The sequence below is a fragment of the Folsomia candida genome, unplaced genomic scaffold (assembly GCF_002217175.1).
Source record: "Folsomia candida strain VU population unplaced genomic scaffold, ASM221717v1 Fcan01_Sc001, whole genome shotgun sequence".
NCBI classification, from domain to species: domain Eukaryota; kingdom Metazoa; phylum Arthropoda; class Collembola; order Entomobryomorpha; family Isotomidae; genus Folsomia; species Folsomia candida.
In genome coordinates, this window is record NW_019091193.1 from 7018422 (window position 1) to 7042503 (window position 24082).

Consider the following 24082-nt stretch of genomic DNA (forward strand, 5'->3'; position numbering starts at 1 on the left):
GTAGTGGAGTAGGTTATGTTATGTGCTCCAGGCTTAAATAGGTACGAGTGATACGCATATAACCTTTCACTGCATGTTTGCTTTGATATATTATGGAGAAAGTAAAGTTTATGAAATGCATGCAATTTTTAAAGTCCTTATATCAAGTTTAACATTTTTTAACAATTGGCATAATTTGTAATTGAAAATGCTACACATAGAAAATAAATCTATATATTAATCCACTAATGAAGATATATGCATTCTTGTACAATGATAATACACATGTAATACACATTCAACCAAAATCTCTGATAGATATCTCTTTAATTGCAGTTTATTCAGTGTTCTAAGATAATAATTGTTTAAAAAACGTTGCCAAGACATGCGGAAAGGTCACAAAAGTATAAAAATGGAAAACGATGTTCGAGGAGCAAAAATATAACGCCCCCGGGTGGGGTCGAACCACCAACCTCTCGGTTAACAGCCGAACGCGCTAGCCATTGCGCCACGGAGGCCTTCATATAGATTTGACTGCTTTAAACATTACTTCAAAACTTGAGCCAACTTCGGGTTTCATGATTCACGTGAAATTACGTGTGGTGATTATCTGTTCATTAGCTTAAGTATTTGCATATCCCGTCCGTCACATGAAAATTTTCTAGGTGAATGAAACCAATGAAATTTTAAATAAAGTTTACTTTCTCGTTTGGGATTGCATTGTTTCTTTATTCAAATGACTTTACAAATTTATCATATATGTAGTAAAGTCCAACTTATAGAGTTATACTATTATCAGACGTCGGATATGAATGATCGATAAAACCTCAAAATATGACCGTAAAAATTCCCAAAATATGACCACAAAAATGACTATTAACCCTTTTGTGACTGAAATAGTTGAAACTTGCTTTCGTTTGGGGACCGGAAATTTATCATTGAATTGTTGCTACACAACTGATTAATTTTAACGATAGAATAGCTACGTCACCAAAATGATTTTAAATTAGCGTAGTTACGTCACCGATTTCACAGTGGGTGTGCAAACCATAAAGGACTGAATTTATTTAGTCAACTTTTGATGATTTTATTTAACACTAAGCATGTATTTATGTAAATTTAATTTGCATAAATAGATTTTGGTAATACCAAAATCTATCTGAAGTTCATTACAATAACATTAAGTTATTGATTCATACATTTTGACAATTTAGCAAGGCCCTAGTAGTTATCACCGATCTTGACCGGACTAATTTTAAATTGTTCATGCTTAGAAATAAACGGGCCCGTAGTTTTGCGTTTTCCAAAATGGGCATGTTTTCACCCCTGGCGGAATTTAAAAAAAATCAGCCAAAATCAGGATCATGTAGTTAGTCCCCAACGTAACGGGAAAATAGTACACAAATATGTGTACTTTGTCGTTTACGGAAAGAAAAAAACTACACAAATGTGTGTAGTTGGCAGGGGTGGGCAAGATACTTTGATTGCAAGATACAAGATACAAAATAAGATACTCTCCCTGGTAAGATATAAGATAGAAGATACAAGATACTTCTGATTCACTTACACAAGATACAAGATACAAGATACTTTCCCACAAATTATTTATTCAAGATACAAGATACAAGATATGTATCTTAAGATACTTTTTATATTAGATAAGATACTTTTTCAACTTTATTTTGCTTTAATTATTACAGTTTAGTATTCAAGACCAATAGTATAAAAAATGATATTCAGCAGTCCAGCTTAATAAATATTTACTTTAAGTAAAGTCGCTTTTTCAAAATTTTCGTCGGTCATTCCCCGACGTTGCGGACACATTACCATTTTAGCATAATTGAACAACCTTTCGGCAGGAGCTGAGGACGGAAGAGGAGTGTTATACTTCATAAAAGCCATTTTTATAGTAGGAAAATTGTGCAGCATTTCAATTTTGTCGGAAGGAGAACGAAAATATGCCTCACATTCTTCTTTTATTTTAGTCTCGTGAGACTTTTCTTCCTCACTGGGACCATCGAATTCTTCGAATTGGAAAAAGTTGTCATCAATTGCGTTTTCCTTCCTAGCATCTTGGATTCTCGTTGGCAAGCCATCTTTTGGAGGGATTTCAGTATTTACAATAGTGTTAGTGGGGGTTTCACTGCACAGTGTTTCAATAAAAAACAATTTTGTCTGATTCATTTTCTCCCGCGGAATCCAACGCAATTTGAAATATGGATGGCAAATAGATGCTAGTATGGCGTCCTTATGTACATCAGAAAACTCCAAGTACATTTGAAACCGCTTTCTGAATTCATCAAGTAGGTATGTAGGAAGACTTTCGCACAAATTTGGCTTGGATTCTAGTTGTTTCAATAATTGTTTCTCAATATTTAACAATGTTGGTAGTAATTCCCCATAGAAAGTGTTATTTTCGCCTTGAAGTCGATCCAACGCTATTGCGATGGGTGCGACGCACATCTTATACTGTTTAATGAACTCAATTTCTGTACCTTTGAGTTCGGGAATATCAGCTGCTTTACAGATTTCCGTAAGTTTGTCTTCAAATCTCAAAAGACATGAAATGGAATCGTAGAAAGAATTCCACCTTGTGGCAACTGGGGTGACCAGTGATATCCCACAAACCTCCTTTATCTTCTCTGCTGATTGTGTGGATCTCGAGGATTTGTTCCAAATTCCTTGACACTTCCCAAAGGTAGACCGTTGAAGTCTGGACGTATTTTTTGTCATATCCGATGAACATATTAAGTTCAATTGATGACTAGCGCATCTTTGGTGGGGTGGTAATTTGATAGCCTGATCTTTTGAATATTTGGAAGTTTCTAAAATTGTTGACAAATCTAGAAATTCGCAGGAATTCAAATCACTTGAATTTTCGTCACCATCATTTTCATGGGTTGAATTTTCTTCTGGGTCGTATGCAAATTCTTTGAATGCTTTGAGAAAGTTTGAGCCTCCGTCGGTAACAGCTTTCACAACTATTTCTACTGGAATTTTGTAATCAGCTAAAATATTCCAAATCATATCTGCTATTTTATCATAGGTATGACTTCCTTTAAATCGTCGACACGCGAGTGCGACAGATTGGCGGGTAAGTTTTTCGGTAATCTACGCAATAAATTAAAACGACACCAGTAAATAAAAATAATAACAAAAATCCATATAAATATTCTCTACTGCTTATAATCTTATAAAAATATTCTTACCCAGTGAACCGTCATTCCTAAATAGCTGCGCTTTTTACCTTCACATGACCAAGCGTCTGTTGTTACGCATAAATATTTTATGCCGTCAAGTCTCAATACCACAGATGCTCTCATAAAATTGTATCTGTCGTCGATCCTTCGAATAAGGGTTCGACGCGACATCGGCTTTACTTCAGAATTTAAGCCTATAAGGATAAGTATATATTGTGTGGGGTGAAGCTTCCTTGCAAATTGGTATTATCATTAATTAAATTACCTTGAACTAAATTACTGAACCCTTCTTCCTCTACTGTCGAAAAGGCGTGAAGTCCTTTGACAATAAAGTCGATAATTAACTTTTCGTGCTTAGGTGGGGCTTTCTGAGTGCTGACTGGGAGAATTTTGGTAATTTGTGGCTGAGTTTTATCATCCGGCTTTCTTGGTAAACATCTTTTTTTCTTCACACATTCTTTTACGTCTTCGTCATACTGGCGAGTAAATTCTTTGTGAGATCGCTAGAAAAAAAATGCTGGTAAAATGTTTGCAAATTTTCAATCTATTAATTATTAACATTAATACAAAAAAACTTTATGCATACTTTTAAATGGTTGAGGAAGTTGGTAGTTGATGACAGCCCTCCTTTGAACTCTGCTTTTTTACTTTGCGGGGGACAATTTTTACATTTTGCAACAACAGATTTTCCATCTTTATCTTGACTTATAATTTCAAAATATTTTCCCGACAAGATAAACGGAATATTCGCACTGTCCTCAGCCATTTTACAATTGGAAATACTGTTGCCACAATGAAAAATGAAATGCTTATTACTTGTTAGACTAACGATAATAATTAAATACTAATTCACTAAAACATGCGTAAGTGCGAAAAGGCACGACAATGGGCATAATTTCATTGGCCGCGAGGTGGAATGCTCGATGCTTAAACGGAGTTGCGGAGACAGATGTCAGAATATGTAAAGTATCTTGTGTAAAAGTATCTTAAATACTTTTCACCCGTACACCAGGTAGATAAGATACATGCACAAGATACTACTTGATTGCCTAAAAGATACAAGATACAAGATACTAGATACTCTGCTAGTTAGGTGATGAAGATACAAGATAAAGCTTCTGCATCTTGCATCTTTTATCTTTTATCTTGTATCTTAACAAAGTATCTTGCCCACCCCTGGTAGTTGGTCCCCAACGTATAACTCAAGAACGGTTTAACATATCGATTTGAAATTTGGAACATAAAAACTCCAAATAAAAATAAAGGTCAAGTTCAAAGATGGGCGTGCCAGACCACACCCCTTCGTAAACGCAGGGGTATGTATTCGAAATAAATGAAATGTATTCGAATTGTGTGCACGTATCTTTAAATTTTGATTATCGAAAGCAAGGCCTAAGCTTCTTTATTGTTAGGTTTGCTTGAGTTGTTTTAAATACCTCAAAAGTATTTAAATATTTCATTTCTAAATACTTAAATATTTGAGTGGTATTTAAGTATTAAATACTTAAATAACTGAATTTATTTTAAATATTTAAATACTAAATACTTAAATACTCGTATTTGGACTAGGTATTAGAATATTCAGTTACTTAAATACCCGATTATGGATTAATGACATCTAATGGGATTATTCCCGGATTAATTCTAATGCCAGAAAAATTGGGATTATTCATTGGGATTAATCTACAAAAAACTCTCATTGCCGGATTAGGGATTATGGATTAATAATCCATAATCCGGGATTAAAATCCATAATCCTTACTCAGGATTATCCCAGCTCTGGATTTGCATACTATTTGTATACATCTTACGTTTTACCTTTTTGCGCTTATTAAATGGTGAGTTTGCTGGGATAAATCTGACAAGGTCAGACTCCTGGATGTGCTCGAGGGGGAAGTATGGGAGCTCCATGGGATTATGAGACTTATTGCAGATATTGAGTCCATGCACGACGTTCTCAAGGCATATTGGTGGCAACCTCGCTCTACCATAATCTCTTGCATACAACGCATGCTCGCAAGCTTTGAATCCCTGTAGCACTTCAGCTCGCTCGTTGAGAGGGATCCACTGGCACCTATCTTGAGAAAGCGCCGTAATACGTCGTCCGTGAGCCTCCAACTGCAAAAAAATTTGTAAGTAAATTGGGGTGCCCAGATTTCGTTGTCTACTATGAAAATAACCCCCACCGTTATGCCTGCACTTATATGTATATTCATATCCATTTCATTGAAATTGCAATAATCCAGAAAGGTTTCACCCTTTCTGATGAAGCTGTGACTGTTGGGACAAGGCGACGCGTCGTAGGGGTCGCTCTGCGAAGACATGTAGGGCATTACATACTTGTTGACTAAAATCATTGACGAAAGATTTTAAAATAATAACTGATGTTTTCCTTAAATTTCTAATGGTAAACTTTTTAAATTGAATAAAATATATGATTTCAGAAAGTCTGGCAAGTTTCAATTTTAGAGTTTTTAAATTGAATTAAAGCACTAGAAATTCAAGTTATGCGATTTCAGTATATTCCGCAATGTGATTTCAGTTAAAAGTCTGGTGGATTAAAAATAACCCTTTTTTAAATCCGCAAAACGGATCGGATCGGATTTCCGAAAAAAACGGATCCGATTCAACTCAGTCCAAAAAAGTCGTTAATTTGTCGTCACTGATAAATTTCGTCTTAAAATGCACAAAAATGTTACGAAGTATATTTTGCAAAACGCAAAATGCAAGAAAACTTCATTAAATCAGGTTCATGGACAAGATAATTTGTTACAAAATGACCAAAAAATGGAGAAAATGTAGCCAATGGTAAATTTAATCCATTTAAATGGGAAATGTAGCTTTTTCTAGTGGCCCCTAAATGCTTACCGTTTTAAATGCCTCCATTCGATATGCGTCGGTCTGATTATCGGCTGCATTGCGGGATCCAAAGGTCAGCATTTGAGCATATGCGACAAACTTCGCGTTTCCCAATTCGTCCACTTCGGAACATAATTGAGCAGGGGATGAGGAGTGACATTTCGTCACGTCAGTGTGATACCGACAGGGTCGGTTCTCAGATGACGACCCGAAGATGTCATAGATGACCTTTGATGGGTCATCTTTAACTGACGCCATGTACGCCAGAGGACCGTCCAACTCTGCTTCACTTGGGAGTATAATTATCCTGTAACAAATAAACGGTTTATAAGTGTATTTTGCACTTAAAAAGTCATACAGGCCATAAATTCGTCTTCCAAACTAATTGTTGGCCTGTTCGGGTGCCAATAAGTCCAGTCGAGTACTGGCATCTCTCCAACGTGCGCCCTAGCGAATGACCCGAGTTTATGCATTTGGTCGAGTATTCTTGTTGTCTCTCGATTTCGCCCGAGAGTTGTAGCGTTCCTAAAAAAAACAAGAAGCATTTACGTTCATATCCCATTTGTTACTAGTATCTTTGTGAACACCCCTGCGTTTACGAAGGGGTGTGGTCTGGCACGCCCATCTTTGAACTTGACCTTTGTTTTTATTTGGAGTTTTTATGTTCCAAATTTCAAATCGATATGTTAAACCGTTCTTGAGTTATACGTTGGGGACCAACTACACACATTTGTGTAGTTTTTTTCTTTCCGTAAACGACAAAGTACACATATTTGTGTACTATTTTCCCGTTACGTTGGGGACTAACTACATGATCCTGATTTTGGCTGATTTTTTTAAAATTCCGCCAGGGGTGAAAACATGCCCATTTTGGAAAACGCAAAACTACGGGCCCGTTTATTTCTAAGCATGAACAATTTAAAATTAGTCCGGTCAAGATCGGTGATAACTACTAGGGCCTTGCTAAATTGTCAAAATGTATGAATCAATAACTTAATGTTATTGTAATGAACTTCAGATAGATTTTGGTATTACCAAAATCTATTTATGCAAATTAAATTTACATAAATACATGCTTAGTGTTAAATAAAATCATCAAAAGTTGACTAAATAAATTCAGTCCTTTATGGTTTGCACACCCACTGTGAAATCGGTGACGTAACTACGCTAATTTAAAATCATTTTGGTGACGTAGCTATTCTATCGTTAAAATTAATCAGTTGTGTAGCAACAATTCAATGATAAATTTCCGGTCCCCAAACGAAAGCAAGTTTCAACTATTTCAGTCACAAAAGGGTTAATAGTCATTTTTGTGGTCATATTTTGGGAATTTTTACGGTCATATTTTGAGGTTTTATCGATCATTCATATCCGACGTCTGATAATAGTATAACTCTATAAGTTGGACTTTACTACATATATGATAAATTTGTAAAGTCATTTGAATAAAGAAACAATGCAATCCCAAACGAGAAAGTAAACTTTATTTAAAATTTCATTGGTTTCATTCACCTAGAAAATTTTCATGTGACGGACGGGATATGCAAATACTTAAGCTAATGAACAGATAATCACCACACGTAATTTCACGTGAATCATGAAACCCGAAGTTGGCTCAAGTTTTGAAGTAATGTTTAAAGCAGTCAAATCTATATGAAGGCCTCCGTGGCGCAATGGCTAGCGCGTTCGGCTGTTAACCGAAAGGTTGGTGGTTCGACCCCACCCGGGGGCGTTATATTTTTGCTCCTCGAACATCGTTTTCCATTTTTATACTTTTGTGACCTTTCCGCATGTCTTGGCAACGTTTTTTAAACAATTATTATCTTAGAACACTGAATAAACTGCAATTAAAGAGATATCTATCAGAGATTTTGGTTGAATGTGTATTACATGTGTATTATCATTGTACAAGAATGCATATATCTTCATTAGTGGATTAATATATAGATTTATTTTCTATGTGTAGCATTTTCAATTACAAATTATGCCAATTGTTAAAAAATGTTAAACTTGATATAAGGACTTTAAAAATTGCATGCATTTCATAAACTTTACTTTCTCCATAATATATCAAAGCAAACATGCAGTGAAAGGTTATATGCGTATCACTCGTACCTATTTAAGCCTGGAGCACATAACATAACCTACTCCACTACATGGTCATTTTCAGTATGTAGAAATGTTGAACCGGATATAAGATCCAGGTTGGACGTCGAACTATCACAACCTTAAATATGCCTGGAAATACTTAATTCTTACTCTACCGGATAAAACCAGTTGAATGGCACATGCCATATTTTTACCAGAAATATTAATGCTACGAAATTCAATGGTATTCTAATATCTGATAATTTGCACTCTCTCTGTGTGATCCCTTGCATCCAGCGCATCTTTTCGTGTTACTCGTAACGTAATACGAGTCTAGTATTATGTATACATACATATTTCTAACCTATGTAGCTGAATACTAATAAATGGCCGCCGGTGTCAATAAACAAATGAAGACAATATTAACATACAAATTTAAAAAATATATTTAAAATACTGCAATTCAATTTAGATATCGTGAAAGTCTTTTTCGTCAATCTGTTTACAAGTGAAATTTTCAGGTTGGCAGAGGTTGAAATTACTGGGTCTTACTCATTTAAGAATCACAAAAGGTACATAATTTGCATTATTAGTGCTATTATCAAGGCTCGCCCTTTTGTACAATTCTGACTTACAAGTTATGTACATACATTTTAACACGTTAGATATTTTTTAAATTAATTTATCCATCCCCCGTGTTATATTATCAGTTTAGGGGTGGTCCATAAATTATGTCACGCTGAGGATGGGGGGGAGGGGTTCGAAGCATCCGTGACAAAGTGTGACATACAGGGAGGGGGGGTTCGGCCGATCCGTGACGTCACGTTTTTCAGACCTAACTAAATGCAAACTTTAACTCACATTTTAATTCTCCGACTATGACCAAACTAAAGTTTCGCAATTATTTCGAAATATATGTCCAACCGAATATCAAACCTTTGCATCCAAAGCAACCAAGTTTTAGAATTTGAGATTTTCAACCAAGTTTCTAAATTTTGTTCAAACCTTCAAATAATTTGCACAATATCCAATTATTTGTAAATTACAAAAAAAATAATTCATGATGCCATAAAATCTGCACAATTTCAAATTATTAATTATTATTAGTAATTTTGCAAAAATTCATTTAACAATTAAAAAAACATTACTAAATCTCCAAAAATTTGCACAATTTAAAAAATTCGTCCAAGAGGACCCTATTTTTTATAGTTTCAAAAATGTGTACTAATTGAAGACAACTGCATGATTCAAAAATGTTAACAATTAAAAAAATGTGTCGAAATAACATATAAGAAAACTGAAAAATTTGGCGGATTTTTTTCAACTTATTTGAAAATTTTAAAAGCTAAAAATAATAAAAAATGAACAGGAATTTTGGAAAAGGTTGTTATCCACAAATCTATCACGCTATGACTTTTCACTCTATCACGGGTGTGATATGAGTATAAATAGAGCTAATAATTGTTCCTATCCTGTAAAATTACACGGGTTTCACTCAGTTATCGCGAAATATTTCGTTTCAACCTCAATTTGTACTACATCTTCTATGACAAAGGCTTCATGAATTATCGGCCAAATAAAGTTAATTTGTGCAAAATCCCGGTGACACAGTACATAAGACTCCTTTCTGAGTTTTGATATTACGCCCTATTTACTACTCGCACCTCATTTATAGAACATATGTGTATCTTATTCTGCTATAGGGAAAATTCATATTTTCAGTTGTGACGTGACAAGAGGGGGGAGGGGTCACGACGAGCGTGACAAAGGCGTGACAACAGGGGTGGGGGGGTCCTAAAAAAGGGCTTTTTTGCGTGACATAATTTATGGATCACCCCTTAAAGTTGATCATATACTATACCTACATTTGAGTGGAAATGCATGTAATCAATGAAATTAATCGTTAAATATGTATGATATTGTTTTTACGAAATCAGAAAAATGCCGAAAAGGAAGACAGCCGATACTGACGAGGAGGAGAAAGAAGTGGTGAAAACTGCCAAGAAACTGACCAAGGAATCGGTCACGAAATCCAGCAAAGTCACTGCCGATGATGACGATGATGGCAATTCATCCGCATCTAATTTCTCCGATGACGATCACGTCGCCCCCTCGAGCGACAGTGAGGATGGGAGTGACCCTCCATCCGTGAAAAGCGGCTCGTTCAGTGGCTCGTCTCGCAGTGGGGACGAGGAGGTCGACGATGTTGTCGAAGAGGACGACGAGGAAAAATTAAGTGACGAGGAAGAGGACGAAGAAGAAGGAGTCAAGTCAGACGCGGACTCTGATTCGGATTTTGAACGACAATTGAAAGCAAAGCCGATCAAAATCAATCCCGTGTGGCAGTTTGAAGTGAAAGAATTGAAAAGTGCCATAAAAGCGGTGGGTATATATTTTGCTAAGTTAAATAAATTGTTAAAATGTTAGAAAAATGTGGTCACAGTTTAGCATTAAATATTATTTTCTACTACTTTAGGTGAGGAGGGGAATGCCAGCATCTTATGCTAGTAAGAAATTTGGGATGAGTACATCTGTCATAAATCAGCATGCGGCTAACTACCCGGTCAAGAAGACAAAGAAAGTCAAAGCGGAGCCGGTCAAGAGTGAAAGTGTGGAAAAGAAGGAGGAGGAAGTTGAAGTTAAAGATGACTAATTTACTTCAAACAAGGCGTGTTGGTCGATGTTATGCAAGTAATGTTATTAAAACAAAGGAAATGGTAGTGAAAGAACATTGTTGACAGGACTGTTTACCCGAAAAATGTTACCTTGATAATTATTTCCTTGTTGAAATGAGAATCTGAAAGTTTATTATTAATCGTGCGAATAACCTGAAGTATTTTCGTGGCATTTTATTACTAATCTCAAACTTAGTAACTCATATTTTCGTATATGTCATTCAACCTTTAGAGATAATTTAAGAAATACGAATAATTGTTCTACATGTAAATATATTCGTCGGAGAAAGTTATCAGGATCAACATTTCGTACCATGCTGTACACAATCATTACAGATATTTAGATAAATAAATTTCAGTAACTTTAAACTCTTACTTGCCGTTCTAATGTCTAATTTGTAAAGTAAGTGATCTCAATAGATTATATTTTTGTAAGTAAGAATGATAGGTAAACGAGTTTACAACATTTTGCAACAAATTAAACCTAGAAAATTTGCTCTGAGTTGTTTAATTTTATTAATTCTGATCGTTAATAGATAAAAATTGTTAGGTCCTGTTGACCCGCAGACGACAATTCCCAAATAATCACATATACAAGCAAATAGAGATGTACATGGACACATGTGTATAAATGCACTTATATACATACATCTGCTACCCGTGACTTAATTGTGCATTGCTTAATGTCAAATTAATTAAATGTTACAAAACATCTAAAAACATTGCTAGTGTTAGCGAAATGAGTTTCGTGGAAAGTTCATCCAGTAAGGAATGTATAAAGATAAACCTGCAAATGTAGATACATATGTATGTATGTACCTATATCTTGTATGTACGTGTTTGTATTTAGGTACGTATTACATGTATGTATGTACATGATAAAGAACGATAATTATTAACTTGATTCTGCTTTCCGAGAAAAACCATAATTTCCTGTCCACAGAGTAACCACTGCAGTAATTGTCTATGTACAATTGGTAATGAAATCTTTCTCAAACGTCCAGCTTGGTTTTAGAATCAAGACAAGAATCATGGCACTCACCACAAGTATTTCTGTGTTCATAATTTTTACTCTTCTAAATCTGGTATTTCTAAACAATTATTCATAACATCAATACTTTTTCGGCATAAATTTTAACGTTACCATTTATGGCTAAATATTTAGCTAGCCTTCACCAGAGGAGACTCATGGGACAAGGATGGTGAAGATCCAGGAGATAAGTGCTCTCAACTGGAAGATGCGGTTTCTCTCGTCTCCAAAGAAATAAGTTCACTGGGTAGATCAGTGAGGCTGGAAACGAACCAAAGGGAATCAACAATTTCCAAATTGTCTACTTTGGAACATAGATTGACCTCATTGCAGAGTGAAACTCAATCTGTAATTAAAATTAACAATTTATATTTTAACGACTAGGTTCATATTTAAATAACATCCTGTTTTACGCAAATTATCCTACGTGAAATATTTTGTTGTAAACACATGTACATATAATATATGAATTTGCATGTAGCAAAAAATGTACGTCATGCTTATTAGTAAACCACAGAGTTTTTGGGGTTTCCGCAGATCCGAACCACACTGAAAAACATGTCCTTGGTGATGTCAGAAATACAAGAGAAATCTGATCTTCCGCATTGTAACAAGGTACCTTCTCCAAGTCCAAACCATCCAACAAGTGTGTACACATAACTAAAATATGTACGAAAATATGTACCATTTACACAATATCCTAATTATTTTTTACAGCATGCTCAACATATAAACCCACCTTTGAGTATGTCTCAAATGCTGATGTATCCACGACCGAGTTTTACAACAACACACCAACATTTACTGGTGACACGTTATGTAAAGGATTCGTTGGCGATATAGAACTTCTCGGAAGAGGGCATTTAAATAATTGCTGGAGTATGTACTCAAAAGGCGAGTATGGATTTCCTTACGGCCTAGGTGTTTATCACCTTCGCCAACCACTCGGAATTAGACTGCAGTATGTTCCATCGTCCCAAATACTTGATGGGGTCGGCAGTTGGTTTGACGCGGAAAAAGCGCTGGCCAGGGCGAACGCGGTCAATGTGGCATCAATTGGAAATTTGAGGAGAGGATATGCCGGGAGATGTAACGCAGCAGGGTCAACAAAACCAGAGGTTCCCATTTCATACCCGATTCGTGGATATTTAGACCCGGATAACTACAATTTATTGAAGTATTCGTACTACCATAAAATTCACCCGTGCACAAATTTTGATATTCTTGTTTGTGCAGGGCCAGTTTGAGTTTTGAAGGAATAAAGAAATTATGACAATAATCTTGACCCGGAACTTATTATTTAGATGTTTATAAGATATTGATTTTGGGTACACAGAATTTGTTGTACTGGACGAAAACATATAAAATCTATCAGGCTTGGCTTCCCGTCATTCGAATTAATCACAGTGAGCCATTTGGATGGTGAATCATGACTGATGATTCACATCTAATATGCGAGCTTGCAAGTTAAGAAGTTGATTTTGCATACACTTTTGCATATGAATTTGTCCAAGTTTTTTGTGGTCGCGAGGCTTGCGTACATGGAAATGTGATTCATTTACCAAGTTTCCTCTCGATTCAAAGAATCATACAACTGCTGTAGACTGCTGAAGTGAGAGTAGTCACATATTTACAATTGGTTGTGCAATTTGTGAGTTAAAAAACTTGTGAAATTAAGAGTGATGCTCCTGGTCGTAATTCTAATTTACTTGAACTTTGGTATGAAGCACTTGTGCTATTTGCATTTTTGAGGTTAAAATTTATCTCAGGTACATAAATACGTACAATTAGTTTTGACAGTGTTAAAAATAATTATCTAGTTACCGGACAATCACAAGTGGCAAACTTGCCACCATGCCTGTGGTCAAGGTACCTTGCCGAACACGTGATTACTTCCCCCCTCTCGGAATACATTGGAGTGATCAAAAGTGTCTCAGAGAGATATGAGACTTCTGTCGTTGACGAATTTCCCTGTCGGAAGGTCAATCTACAAGAATGGGTTTGTGTCCTGCACATCGATAAACTTTCAGAATACTTGGGAGATGCAGGCGTCACGAACGTAAATTTAACCGTTTCACGTAAGCCAGACGAATCTGTTTTAATGGCTACAAATTAATAATTTTTATGTATGTATTTTATCTATGAAGAATGTGGTGGATCCAATTCATGTATTCCTGCAAAAACAGTTCGTCCTCCCACCAGTTACGAGTGCGAGGATAGTTATTGCATTAATACTTGCAAGGATGGTGTGTATCCATGTACAAATTCTGGTATGCATTTTATACAAATGCAATTTTAAAATTGAAAATTGTCCGTGATATCTAATTCTCACTACGTTTTACAAAAGGTGTTTTACTCGACTCTGACGACTGCTTGTTGAAACCTAAATGTTTTATTGACTCACATTGGAACCGAACTATGGACAAAGAAAAATGCCTACCTCCGGGGGGATGCATTAACAATTCGGACTGTTCGGACGCCCAGTCGTGTATTTACAACAGGTGCTCAAATCCATGTTTTGGTCATAAATGTGGAGTGAATACTGAATGTAAAGTGAGCAATCAAACGCCCAAGTGTTACTGTGTGAAAGGCACCGAGTCCTCGTACCGCTTAAGAGATGTACGCAGTGGGATTCGGGGTTGTCAGCGGGTTATTACCCACCGCTGCACCCAACTTGGAGTCGGATGTCCTGAAAACTTTACGTGTCTTAATGAGCAATGTCACATTAATTGTGTCAATGAGGAAAGCTGTTTAGGAAACAATGAGACCTGTCACGAGGGAATCTGTCGTGCTAATTGTTCCTCAAGTATTCGGCATTGTAGAAGGACGGAGGTTTGTCGGGATGGTTTGTGCGTGCGATCAGTACGATCAGCAAAGTCAGGTTTTCAGAATTGTGTTAGAACCGATGGTTACGGAAATGCGTGGAGTGTAGGCCCGGATGAAGTTGGGGAACAAGCTTGTCCGTCAGGGTCGATAGGGAACGTGACCTGGACTTGTGGAAAGGGTGGCAAATTTACAACCCAGGTGCCAAATTATTCAGGATGTAGAAGCCTTTGGGTGGATATCCTCGTTGCGGAAGCGGATACTGTGAGAACGTTGGTGAGTAAATTGCAATAAAGCTCGTGAAATAGAAGAAATATGAATCTGTGTATTTTTGGCATGCAGAACGATACGTACGCATTTTTGGATAAACTTGTAAATGACACGGCATCTCCTAACAAGACCAATTTGCTTTATTTTGGAACTGAAATTCCCAGAATTATAAATGCGACGATTAAAGCGATGAAAGCATCGAACGAAAATACAACATCGTTTGAAAAGCTGCAACCCTTGGTGAAAAAGTCGATTCAAAGTTTGGACAATTTGCTTGCTTCGAAACAAGAGTGGGGTCAATTACCACAGGTGCTAATTAATTTATCCAAATTCATAGTAACTTGACTAAGCAAGGTCCACTTTTCAGAACGAGCGATCCTCTGTACTCACTGAACTAATAGGCACGATAGAATCTGCAGCCATTTTACTTGTCCCAAAACTTGAGCCCAATAAAACAGACGGGGACAAAGAAACTCAAGTCCTTCATACACCCACCACTCGAGTCAAGTTGGGGACAATCCATTTCGAAAAAAATACAAGTCAGGCAACAACTACGACGATCAGTGACTCTGAAAATGAATCTGACACCTCGAAAGTTGTGGTTGACATTGTTCCAAATCAAAATGCAACTGACACTGGCAAAACGCGTTTGAAATATGTATTCGTTTCCATGGATGCAAAAACATCGCAATACTTGTTCCCTGGGATGAAGTAAGGATGACGTGTGAAATGTGTAAATGTAAATATAGCATAAAACTGAGTATTAAATAAATAACATCTTTACAGAGAGAACAATAAATCACTAGTGGACAATCATCAAGCAATTAATGGAGACGTGGTATCACTCACAATCGTTCAAAGTTGGGAAAATGGTACCGACTCGGTGGTTTATAATGGAACTGGAAATCCTTCAGTGGACATTATTAGTAAGATGGAAACAAATATGTACATATAATTGGAATAATTGGGTACTTAATTTGTACTTACCCTTGAAAGCTGCCTCATTAAAGTTTATGCAATTTTTTAAGCTTGGTAGCTTTACAAGGTTTACGCAGTTTGTATACACAATTACAAAAGTTGATGTTACTGTCTTAATGTTTTAATTTGGTGTCATACGCAGAAAATGTATCCGTGGAGATTACCTTCACCCACGAACTAAACACTTGGGGAAAGTATGGTCATGATATCCGGCGAAAATGCGGTCATGAAGATGTCAGCGCTGTCCTGAGTTCTGGATCTTGCGTGTATTGGGATGTCAATAAACTGTATGTGTATAATACAATTTTATGAATTAAAAGAACAAGTCAACTTAAGAAGATAATAATTCACAGGCATTGGTCAACGGATGGGTGTCACTTGGTCAAGTCTACGAGCACCGTGACAATTTGCAAATGCAATCATTTAACTTCTTTTGCCGTGTTGATGGATACTCATAATTGTCACGTATTGCCACATTAACACAACACTTATGCAAATAAATACCACACACATTACATGCATATGCTTCATAGACTGACATTTATGATTTTGTGCTAGGGAGACGACGTACTCCTGGAAATATTGACGATAGTGCTCTGCACATTGTCGGCTTTAGCTCTCTTCCTGACATGGATTGCATACACCGTGGTGAAAAGTAGGCTTCGGGAGAGATCCATCATTACAAAACATTTGTCCTTCAATCTTATGCTGGGAAATATTTTTCTCATCGTTCTGCTGGACAGGGACTATTTCAATTTAAATAGCGTGAGTTGTTTATCCTCAAACGTACGAACTGGTAGTTTTTGTTAGAAAATTGTGTATTTTTTTACATTTTAGACATTTTGTTCCCTGACCGGTGTAGCTGCACACTTTGTTTTCATCCATGCCTTCATGTGGATGTCCGTTGAGGGTTGGCACCTCTATGGAATGCTTTTCCGTGTCGCGAGAACTCCCCTGATGACAATTAAACGATACAAAATCGCCTGTCTGGCATTGTCGGTGGTCATCGTGGCGGTCACGTTCACGACGGGATGGGCCCTGGGAGGAGATGCGTATGGAAATGAGGCAGTGTGAGTTATTAGTAAAATAAAGCTGTCTTTCTCACCATAATGTCACGTAAAATTCATGTGCTACAGATGCTGGTTAAATGACGACTATATTTGGGGGTTCAACAGTCCAGTGGCAATAATTCTTGGGGTATGCAAATTAGAATGGTTTTTATTTTATTACATGTATGTATTATTGTATATGCAATTTATTTTTTAGATTAATCTTGTCATTCTGATTGCCACTTTGCGATTATCTGCTACAATTGAAAAGAGCAAGATACGTGAGACCAACGAAACTAATCTTGTTCGACCACAAGGACCACAAAGTCCTAACAGGTTTTTCTTTTAATTTTTAAATTAAATTTAGCATGGAGGCAAATGACTGGTCCGAATGCAGATTATAATACTGAATTTGTAGAAAGTGGATCACGGGTGGGTTAAGTCTGACTATTTTGCTCGGTGTCACATGGGTGTTTGGATATTTTATGCTTTTTCCTGGGATATCTGGATATATTTCGGCGTATATATTTACAATCCTCTGTGCATCACAGGTGGGATATGCCATACATTTAATGATTTCTTACAGACAATATTTTTAATTAGTTAAATAATATTTATTTAATTTCAGGGAATATTAATTTTTGTTCTGTATTGTGTAATGGACGAAACCGTAATGGAATATTTTAAGAAGCGTTTACAATCGAGCATGGATTCGCAATTTAGGTTAATTTCTCGGTCTTAGGTTAATTCATAGATTAATTAGTTCGAAGTTTATTGGAAGGGATGATGCAAATATTAATTTGCAAATGTACATGAATAGCAGTAGTTTTTCATAGTGCGAAATTTTGTATTTTTGCATGTTCTAAAGTATTTTGCATTCAATTTACAAACAAATTCCTTCAAATCCAGTTATCTCCTACACAAATATTTCTGATAACAATTATAACTAATCGTGTGTAATGGTGGGTTGTATGAAATAAATTTGGCTTAAAGGATGGAAAATAAAATTACACAAGTAGGTAGTTTTTTAAAATTACAGTACAGATATGTATAGATTACTAAAATGAAAACTTTTGCAGTAACTTACCCTTAAATTACTGAGCTATAATTGCAATACGTTTACACACATATATATTTACAGTAAAATATATCTCAAAAGTGTATCTCAAAAACTGGATTGAAATTTTCTGGCTTATTAGTTACCAGCAAATTTGGCCTAATTGTAGTGCAATTCTTGTTATTCATGCAATTATCTACAAATACACAACCACTATATTTATGATATGGGTGGGATACTTGGTAGTGGTGCGACCGAATGTATTGATAATTAGTGAAATGTCGGCATATGCACCTACAATTTACAAGTCTTCTGTCCTGTCATGTTGTGCAAACATATTTGATAAATTTCTAAAATAATAATAAAAGCTAGAATGTGATGGCGATTACCGACCTGGATAATAGTACCATGCAAGCAATACCACAACAACCAAACTCATATCTACTTCAGTTCTTCTACTACCCATTAAATTTTTATAATTGACACCTGATGTATATTGCAGAAATGGAGAAAGTCGATATAATCTGCTTCCCTACGTATATATGCATTTAACTTCATTCATAAAATAGTGTCATCCCAACTTACTATCCCATACAAAGAATCTCGAAAAGGATTGCATATTGCATATTGATATAGGATGGGAAAACCTGTAAGTCTTGCTATAATATACAGTCAACAGTATAACATCAACCCCACAAATAGAGAAACGTGACTGGAGGAACAATATTCTTATTCATGTTTTTGGAAACCATGCAGGAAATACTTTTGTCGACCAGAAAATGAATTAATAAAAATAGCAGGCCAAAAAATATTAATTAAAATCAGGCCACATTGTAAAATACTTGCAACGATAAAGGATAAATGTTTATCAAAAGTATGAACACGCAATTTGAATATGCGCTGCTATGTTTTCATTTCAAGACCTTTCAAGGACCTTTCGGGCTGCCAACATACTGTTTACAAATTTTGGTCAAAAGTGACACATGTCCTTGGCAATAGAGGGACTTGATAAAGTCCCTGAATACGAAAAATAACAAAGACTCAAAGGGGCATACGAAAAACATAAATCAAGCGCCAGAAATCCGAGGTTCAGCGTAAAGTTATCCAATGGCTTAGGCGACAAGGATTATGGTTTAAACGCCCGAGACCCTGACATTGGCGTTACCATCAAGTTTAGCTTAATTACAGCGTAGGTAATTCTTGTTATGCAATTACCAATGTACAAATATACGTCTATTAAATATATATGGTATGGGTGGATATTTGGTAGTATCATGACCTTGATAATTAGTGAACTATGGGCATATGCACCTACATATAATTTACTAGCCTCTGTCCTATCATTTTGCGCATACACCTTTGATAAATTTCTAAAACAATAATGGACGTACAATTTGATGGCGATTACCCACTTGGATAATAATACCATAAAAGCAAAACAACGACTCATAACAACTCTACTCCGCATTAAATTTTTATACTCGACACTGAATGTATTATGCAGCAACAGCGGAAGCCGACCTTATCCGTTTTTCTATGCATTTCATTCCGTAAAATGGTGTCATCCCGACTTCGACATCTTATTACCTCCCAGCAAATTTTTGGAATTAACCCAATCCTTTACAATTATTCCAAATCGGTGAAGTTTTACATTTCAGATTTGACTACTTTCACTCGTGTTAAAATTATTCTACTTTTCGTACTAATTTTGTCAATAGTGTTGAATGGAGTGCACGCAATTTGTTTTGCGCCAGTTAAATCTGGACATACAGGATTTATTATCATGTTTATTTTGATCCTGTTTACCGCTTTGGTGGCAGTGATACCATTATTGCTCTATCCAATCGGATTTTCTGAGTTGTTGAATTTCTTTGAAAATTCAAAACTACGCATTTTGGGTAAGATTGGTAATTAAATTGTTTCCAATTTGCATTTTCCTCTTTACTTGTTGCAGATTTGTCTCCTCCACAGACTAAAAAGTATTACAGGCTGACATTCAAATTTTGCTCAACGACTTATCGACTAATTGCCATTGTTCCATCGTCAACTGCGATCGCTATCACGTTTTACGAACCACAACTTCAACCTTGTCTCGGATCCTGGTTTCCAATTTGGAAGGAAGCCACGCACGCTGTGAATTTCTTGCACGTTGTCGTATTCGTACTGCAAGGATGGTCGTTTTTAGTTCTCAGTTTTATATTTTCGTTCATTGTGTTCCAAGTATTTGTTGGGATGCTGGTTTGTCTCGCTCGGAATATATTAATCTTAATCCGGTTTGCAAAATATTAAAAAAAAACGCTTAACAAATATCCGGTTAAATTTTGATTTTATAATATGCAGGAAAACGCTTCAATGTACGGAACACAGTTTTGAACCCATCCACAAATATCGACAACTACAAGTATTGACGTCTCAAGTTAACTTTTGTTATAGAGGAACTGCACTACCATTTGTACTCCTACTTGCAATGACGGGCAGTATTTGGGGCACACATTTGACCATCTCTTTACACCATAAGTTATTGGAGCATGTGGGGAATGCAATATTTCCATTTTACTCGTTGGCCGGAACAACTTCGATCGTAATACTGGGATCGATGGCTGGATTTATTAATACAAAATCAAGGCAATGCATTTCAAAGCTGGGGAAAGTGTCAGAATTGCAGGGGAGAAAGTTCCTGAGCATAGAAAGTTTTAAGATTTGGAGAAAAATGGTAAAGTCATGTGCTCCATTGAAGATCCGATGCAAGAGTAATTTTATGGAGATGAAGACGCCATTGGTGATGGCTTCTTTTTGTACAAAGTCAACGGTCAGATTGTTGTTGACGCAGTGATTCTAAATGTCAAAATTAAACAACTTTTTAAGAAAATTGGTGAAATATATAATCGTTAAAGCAATAAATTTGGTGACTTCATGCTTCGCGGTGAGTATCTACATAAGTAAGTATTTACATGTTCATAAGAAATCTAGTCATTAATTTACGGACCAAAAATTTTAAACGGGTATGAACCACGCCAACACATGTATGTATGAGTCGATTACCTAAGCATTAATAAATAATTTGTTGATACGTAATTGTGTGCATGCATGCGTGCCTACTGTACATATTTCAGAAATCGAACTGGCGTATTGTAAATGGGCATAAAATTGGAATCTAAAATGTAATCCATAAAGATATAAAAGTTTGAATTTATAAAGTCCTTCCTTCCATACATATATACATACCTACATTTATACACATTTGCGCATATGTATATGCAGCTATACATACTTCTTCCACTGGTGTATTTAAATGTCTAGATGGAATGGTAAAAGGAGGTCAAACGATTCTAAAAAGAATGAGTATTTCAAAGAAATCCATAAATTGGACATTCTCTGATGACATCGTCAAAAGTTTGCATTCCAGGCTCCGTTTAGGTAATTTAATACATAATTTTATGAGATAGTCTAGTAGCTATTTTTGGTTCACATTATGTATTTTGTCAAACGTATATAATATGCAACATTATTCAATAATAATTCATGAACTCACTTCATGAACTCAGTCGTATCCATGCACGGACAATGTAATTGAAACATGGATTACACATCCTGATTTTTATCAACCACAGATTCACCAAGTTTGCTAAAACATTGCATGACTGGAATTTTATGCAGTACTAACCCACATTTCTACATATGTGTGCAGATTCTGCACGCTGTTTAACTAGTTATGTAATCACTGTTCCTATTGTATTGCAATTTTCAACCATGCCAATTGCGTATCTGTCATCTGGTTATCCGGATTTTCATAACGCATCAAATAATCTCAGACAGAAGAAAAGTGTCAAAATGTCACAAAAAACGATTAAAGACGCTTCAATTTTAATTCATAAGTTGTTAACTACTAAAGTGGAAAAAGAAATAATAACAAATTTATTGGTAGACCTGGTTGAAATTTATCAACAGAACGAAATCAGTATTGGAACTGTAGACCACATTACGGGAAAAGATGTGCTCAACTTAAACAAGACTGAATTTACTCAGGGTGATTTCAAGTCGCTTATAGAATACGTAATAGACAAGAGGTAACTTTTAGTAATAGTATATAATTTACAACATGTTTAATAGATATACGGGCACATATTTCAAGTTCAATTAATTTTTAGGCAAGATAAACTCCGGAGACTTTTAATCCATCTTCTGAACCAATCCCCATATCAGAATGATGATATTCTGTTCAAAATTATCTCGACAATGGAGGACTCGTTATTTATTCAGACAGACCCTTCTTGGAGAAAGATTAAGAGCACAAAACAAGATGAAAATTCTTTCACCTTAAATCTCAAGTTTAAGATGGAACCAGAGAAGAAATTTCGAAATTATACATGGCCAGATAGCTACATGGACAGATATTTTGTTGCAATAACAAACTTCAAAAACGTTGAAGAGCTTGAAGAAAGATTAACAAACATTAAGCTTTACCAAGGACTTTGCTGCATTTATGGTTTCCGAAGAAAAACAAACCCACAAGAACTTCGAAATCTCTTCCTTCCAAATCAACTTTCAACTGAAGATGAAGTCCAAAATGTCACAAGATTTCTTGACACATTATCTTGTTCCACTGGACAGGAAATTTTAGTTACGGTGTCATCCTACTACAAAATCTCCCTTAAAAATTGGTTCACCCAAACTTATGAAAAACGTCGCATTCCATCCGAAGAGCAAGTTAGATTACAAGTCCAAGTTTTCCAAGTGCTCTTTCGTGAATTACAATCATTTCTTACGAAAGGAGTCACACAAGTTAATCTTCTGCCAAAGAATTTCTTCTTGTCAAAATTAAAAGGAAAATGTTTTTTCCCATCGGCATTCGGATTACCGGATGATCAAGTTTCATTTTCAGATTTCGAAAGGCTTTTCATCTCCGAAAATCATAGCAATGTGAGATATTCAATTGGAATTTTAATGTTGTATGCTTTGGCAGCTTGTGACAAAGATGAATTTGTGGATTTGGTGAAATTAATAAAATCAGAGGAAACTGAATTAAACTTGGATGCGTTGTACAGTTTCTCACCAATTTTAAGTACATCAAAATCTATTCGTACCCTGATCCGTGATATTATTCACTCAACCAACTCCCTCTTACCAAATGAAGAACTGTGCAAAATGCTTATCGACTGGGATGGGTTATTTAGAGACTTTGAACATAATAGTGATGAGCGTGCTAAAAATAGTAGATGGGATTTTTATGATGACGGGGCCCACATGAAACTTTTGGTGGCTGAAGTTCTCGCAACCGTAATTGACGAGACTTACGCGGATTTGACTATCCAAGAGCTGCCAGAGCATGAATTGGCTGAAGTGTGTGACAAAATGAGAAACGAAAAATATGCAGATTTCGATGAAAATTTACTAACAAAGAACACTTTTCAGGAAGTTTTAGATTTCGCAAAAAATGAAAGGCAAGTAAATAAATAAGGTTGCAAAGATGCTTGGACAATAATATACATACATATGCATATACTTTCATAAATATATGTACAAATTAATTGTAATGCATTTTTTCAGACCTTGGATACTTCCACCATTGCTTTACAACTCCAGAACGTACTTTACAGCCGAGCTTACCTCGAAGCTTTACAAATCCACTGAAAAACATTGGGATGCCCAGTTCACTAACTTATCTTACCTTGGAGCCAATAATTTTGGCTACTTGTTCCAAAGACGGCAAACCATTCCGAATACACTTTCAAGATCTAGAATAATGTTGCTAATTCCGAAGGTGTCAGAGGAAGAAATTCTTGGCAAGATACGAACACGCACGTACGGAAAGCTGAATTTTTCCGTGAATTTAAGCGATTTTTCCTACTTCTATGACCATTTACACCTCAAGCCGATGTACTCCGATCAGCTAAGAGAAATAATTACACCGGATGAGTTGGACTCGCTGCCTGCACAGCTTCAAAAAATTTTGAACGCTCGAATTTGTGTCGAAGTCGCAACAATTCAATTCCCAGTGGGCCGTCACACTTTGAGAGATTATATTAATTATATTTAAAAGTGCAAAAGCTGTGTGGGTGTCACTGGAGCAGAGT

At 36.0% G+C, this 24082-nt stretch overlaps 3 protein-coding genes, 1 long non-coding RNA gene and 2 other non-coding genes across 7 annotated transcripts; 4 read left to right on the top strand and 2 right to left on the bottom strand.

Annotated features, from left to right (window-relative positions):
• Nucleotides 1–424: 424 nt before the first annotated feature.
• Trnan-guu lies at nucleotides 425–497 on the bottom strand. Its single transcript has one exon. It is a non-coding gene; the product is annotated as a tRNA-Asn (tRNA).
• A 7200-nt stretch (nucleotides 498–7697) lies between these two features.
• On the top strand, nucleotides 7698–7770 carry Trnan-guu. The gene has a single exon. It is a non-coding gene; the product is annotated as a tRNA-Asn (tRNA).
• A 2297-nt stretch (nucleotides 7771–10067) lies between these two features.
• LOC110863131 (nucleolin-like) lies at nucleotides 10068–10779 on the top strand. The gene is made up of 2 exons (XM_022112383.1): nucleotides 10068–10508; nucleotides 10603–10779. Exons 1-2 carry the CDS (start codon nucleotides 10068–10070, stop codon nucleotides 10777–10779), a joined length of 618 nt encoding a protein of 205 aa, XP_021968075.1.
• Nucleotides 10780–10963: 184 nt separating this feature from the next.
• LOC118436557 lies at nucleotides 10964–12085 on the bottom strand. Its single transcript, XR_004835547.1, has 2 exons — nucleotides 11946–12085; nucleotides 10964–11854 (listed from the first exon to the last, which is right to left on the bottom strand). It is a non-coding gene; the product is annotated as an uncharacterized LOC118436557 (long non-coding RNA).
• A 42-nt stretch (nucleotides 12086–12127) lies between these two features.
• On the top strand, nucleotides 12128–18123 carry LOC110841624 (latrophilin-like protein 1). 2 transcript variants are annotated; one of them, XM_035854939.1, is made up of 17 exons: nucleotides 12128–12179; nucleotides 12369–12446; nucleotides 12549–13550; nucleotides 13652–13909; nucleotides 13979–14101; nucleotides 14179–14930; nucleotides 14997–15233; nucleotides 15292–15635; nucleotides 15711–15850; nucleotides 16045–16189; nucleotides 16256–16367; nucleotides 16461–16667; nucleotides 16740–16972; nucleotides 17039–17099; nucleotides 17169–17287; nucleotides 17370–17502; nucleotides 17580–18123. In XM_035854939.1, exons 3-17 carry the CDS (start codon nucleotides 13514–13516, stop codon nucleotides 17691–17693), a joined length of 3015 nt encoding a protein of 1004 aa, XP_035710832.1. In that variant the 5' UTR covers nucleotides 12128–12179; nucleotides 12369–12446; nucleotides 12549–13513; the 3' UTR covers nucleotides 17694–18123. The 2 variants fall into 2 exon arrangements, with proteins under 2 accessions (XP_035710832.1, XP_021943000.2); XM_022087308.2 differs by lacking the exon at nucleotides 12128–12179 and having other exon boundaries at nucleotides 12369–12477.
• A 3515-nt stretch (nucleotides 18124–21638) lies between these two features.
• Nucleotides 21639–24074, top strand: LOC110863143. Its single transcript, XM_035846226.1, has 3 exons — nucleotides 21639–22075; nucleotides 22157–23449; nucleotides 23556–24074. The coding sequence occupies exons 1-3, from the start codon at nucleotides 21687–21689 to the stop codon at nucleotides 24043–24045; spliced, it is 2172 nt and encodes a 723-aa protein (XP_035702119.1). The 5' UTR covers nucleotides 21639–21686; the 3' UTR covers nucleotides 24046–24074.
• Nucleotides 24075–24082: the final 8 nt, after the last annotated feature.

Excerpts from the sequence above, each read along its gene's own strand:
- LOC110863143 (XM_035846226.1), top strand. The coding sequence starts at position 21,687 with ATGTGTGCAGATTCTGCACGCTGTTTAACTAGTTATGTAATCACTGTT. Across the intron at positions 22,076-22,156 it reads GAATACGTAATAGACAAGAG|GCAAGATAAACTCCGGAGAC; the intron begins GTAACTTTTAGT and ends ATTAATTTTTAG. Across the intron at positions 23,450-23,555 it reads GATTTCGCAAAAAATGAAAG|ACCTTGGATACTTCCACCAT; the intron begins GCAAGTAAATAA and ends GCATTTTTTCAG.
- LOC110841624 (XM_035854939.1), top strand. The coding sequence starts at position 13,514 with ATGCTCCTGGTCGTAATTCTAATTTACTTGAACTTTG. Across the intron at positions 15,234-15,291 it reads AGTGGGGTCAATTACCACAG|AACGAGCGATCCTCTGTACT; the intron begins GTGCTAATTAAT and ends TCCACTTTTCAG. Across the intron at positions 16,973-17,038 it reads GCGTATGGAAATGAGGCAGT|ATGCTGGTTAAATGACGACT; the intron begins GTGAGTTATTAG and ends CATGTGCTACAG.
- LOC110863131 (XM_022112383.1), top strand. The coding sequence starts at position 10,068 with ATGCCGAAAAGGAAGACAGCCGATACTGACGAGGAGGAGAAAGAAGTG. Across the intron at positions 10,509-10,602 it reads TGAAAAGTGCCATAAAAGCG|GTGAGGAGGGGAATGCCAGC; the intron begins GTGGGTATATAT and ends CTACTACTTTAG.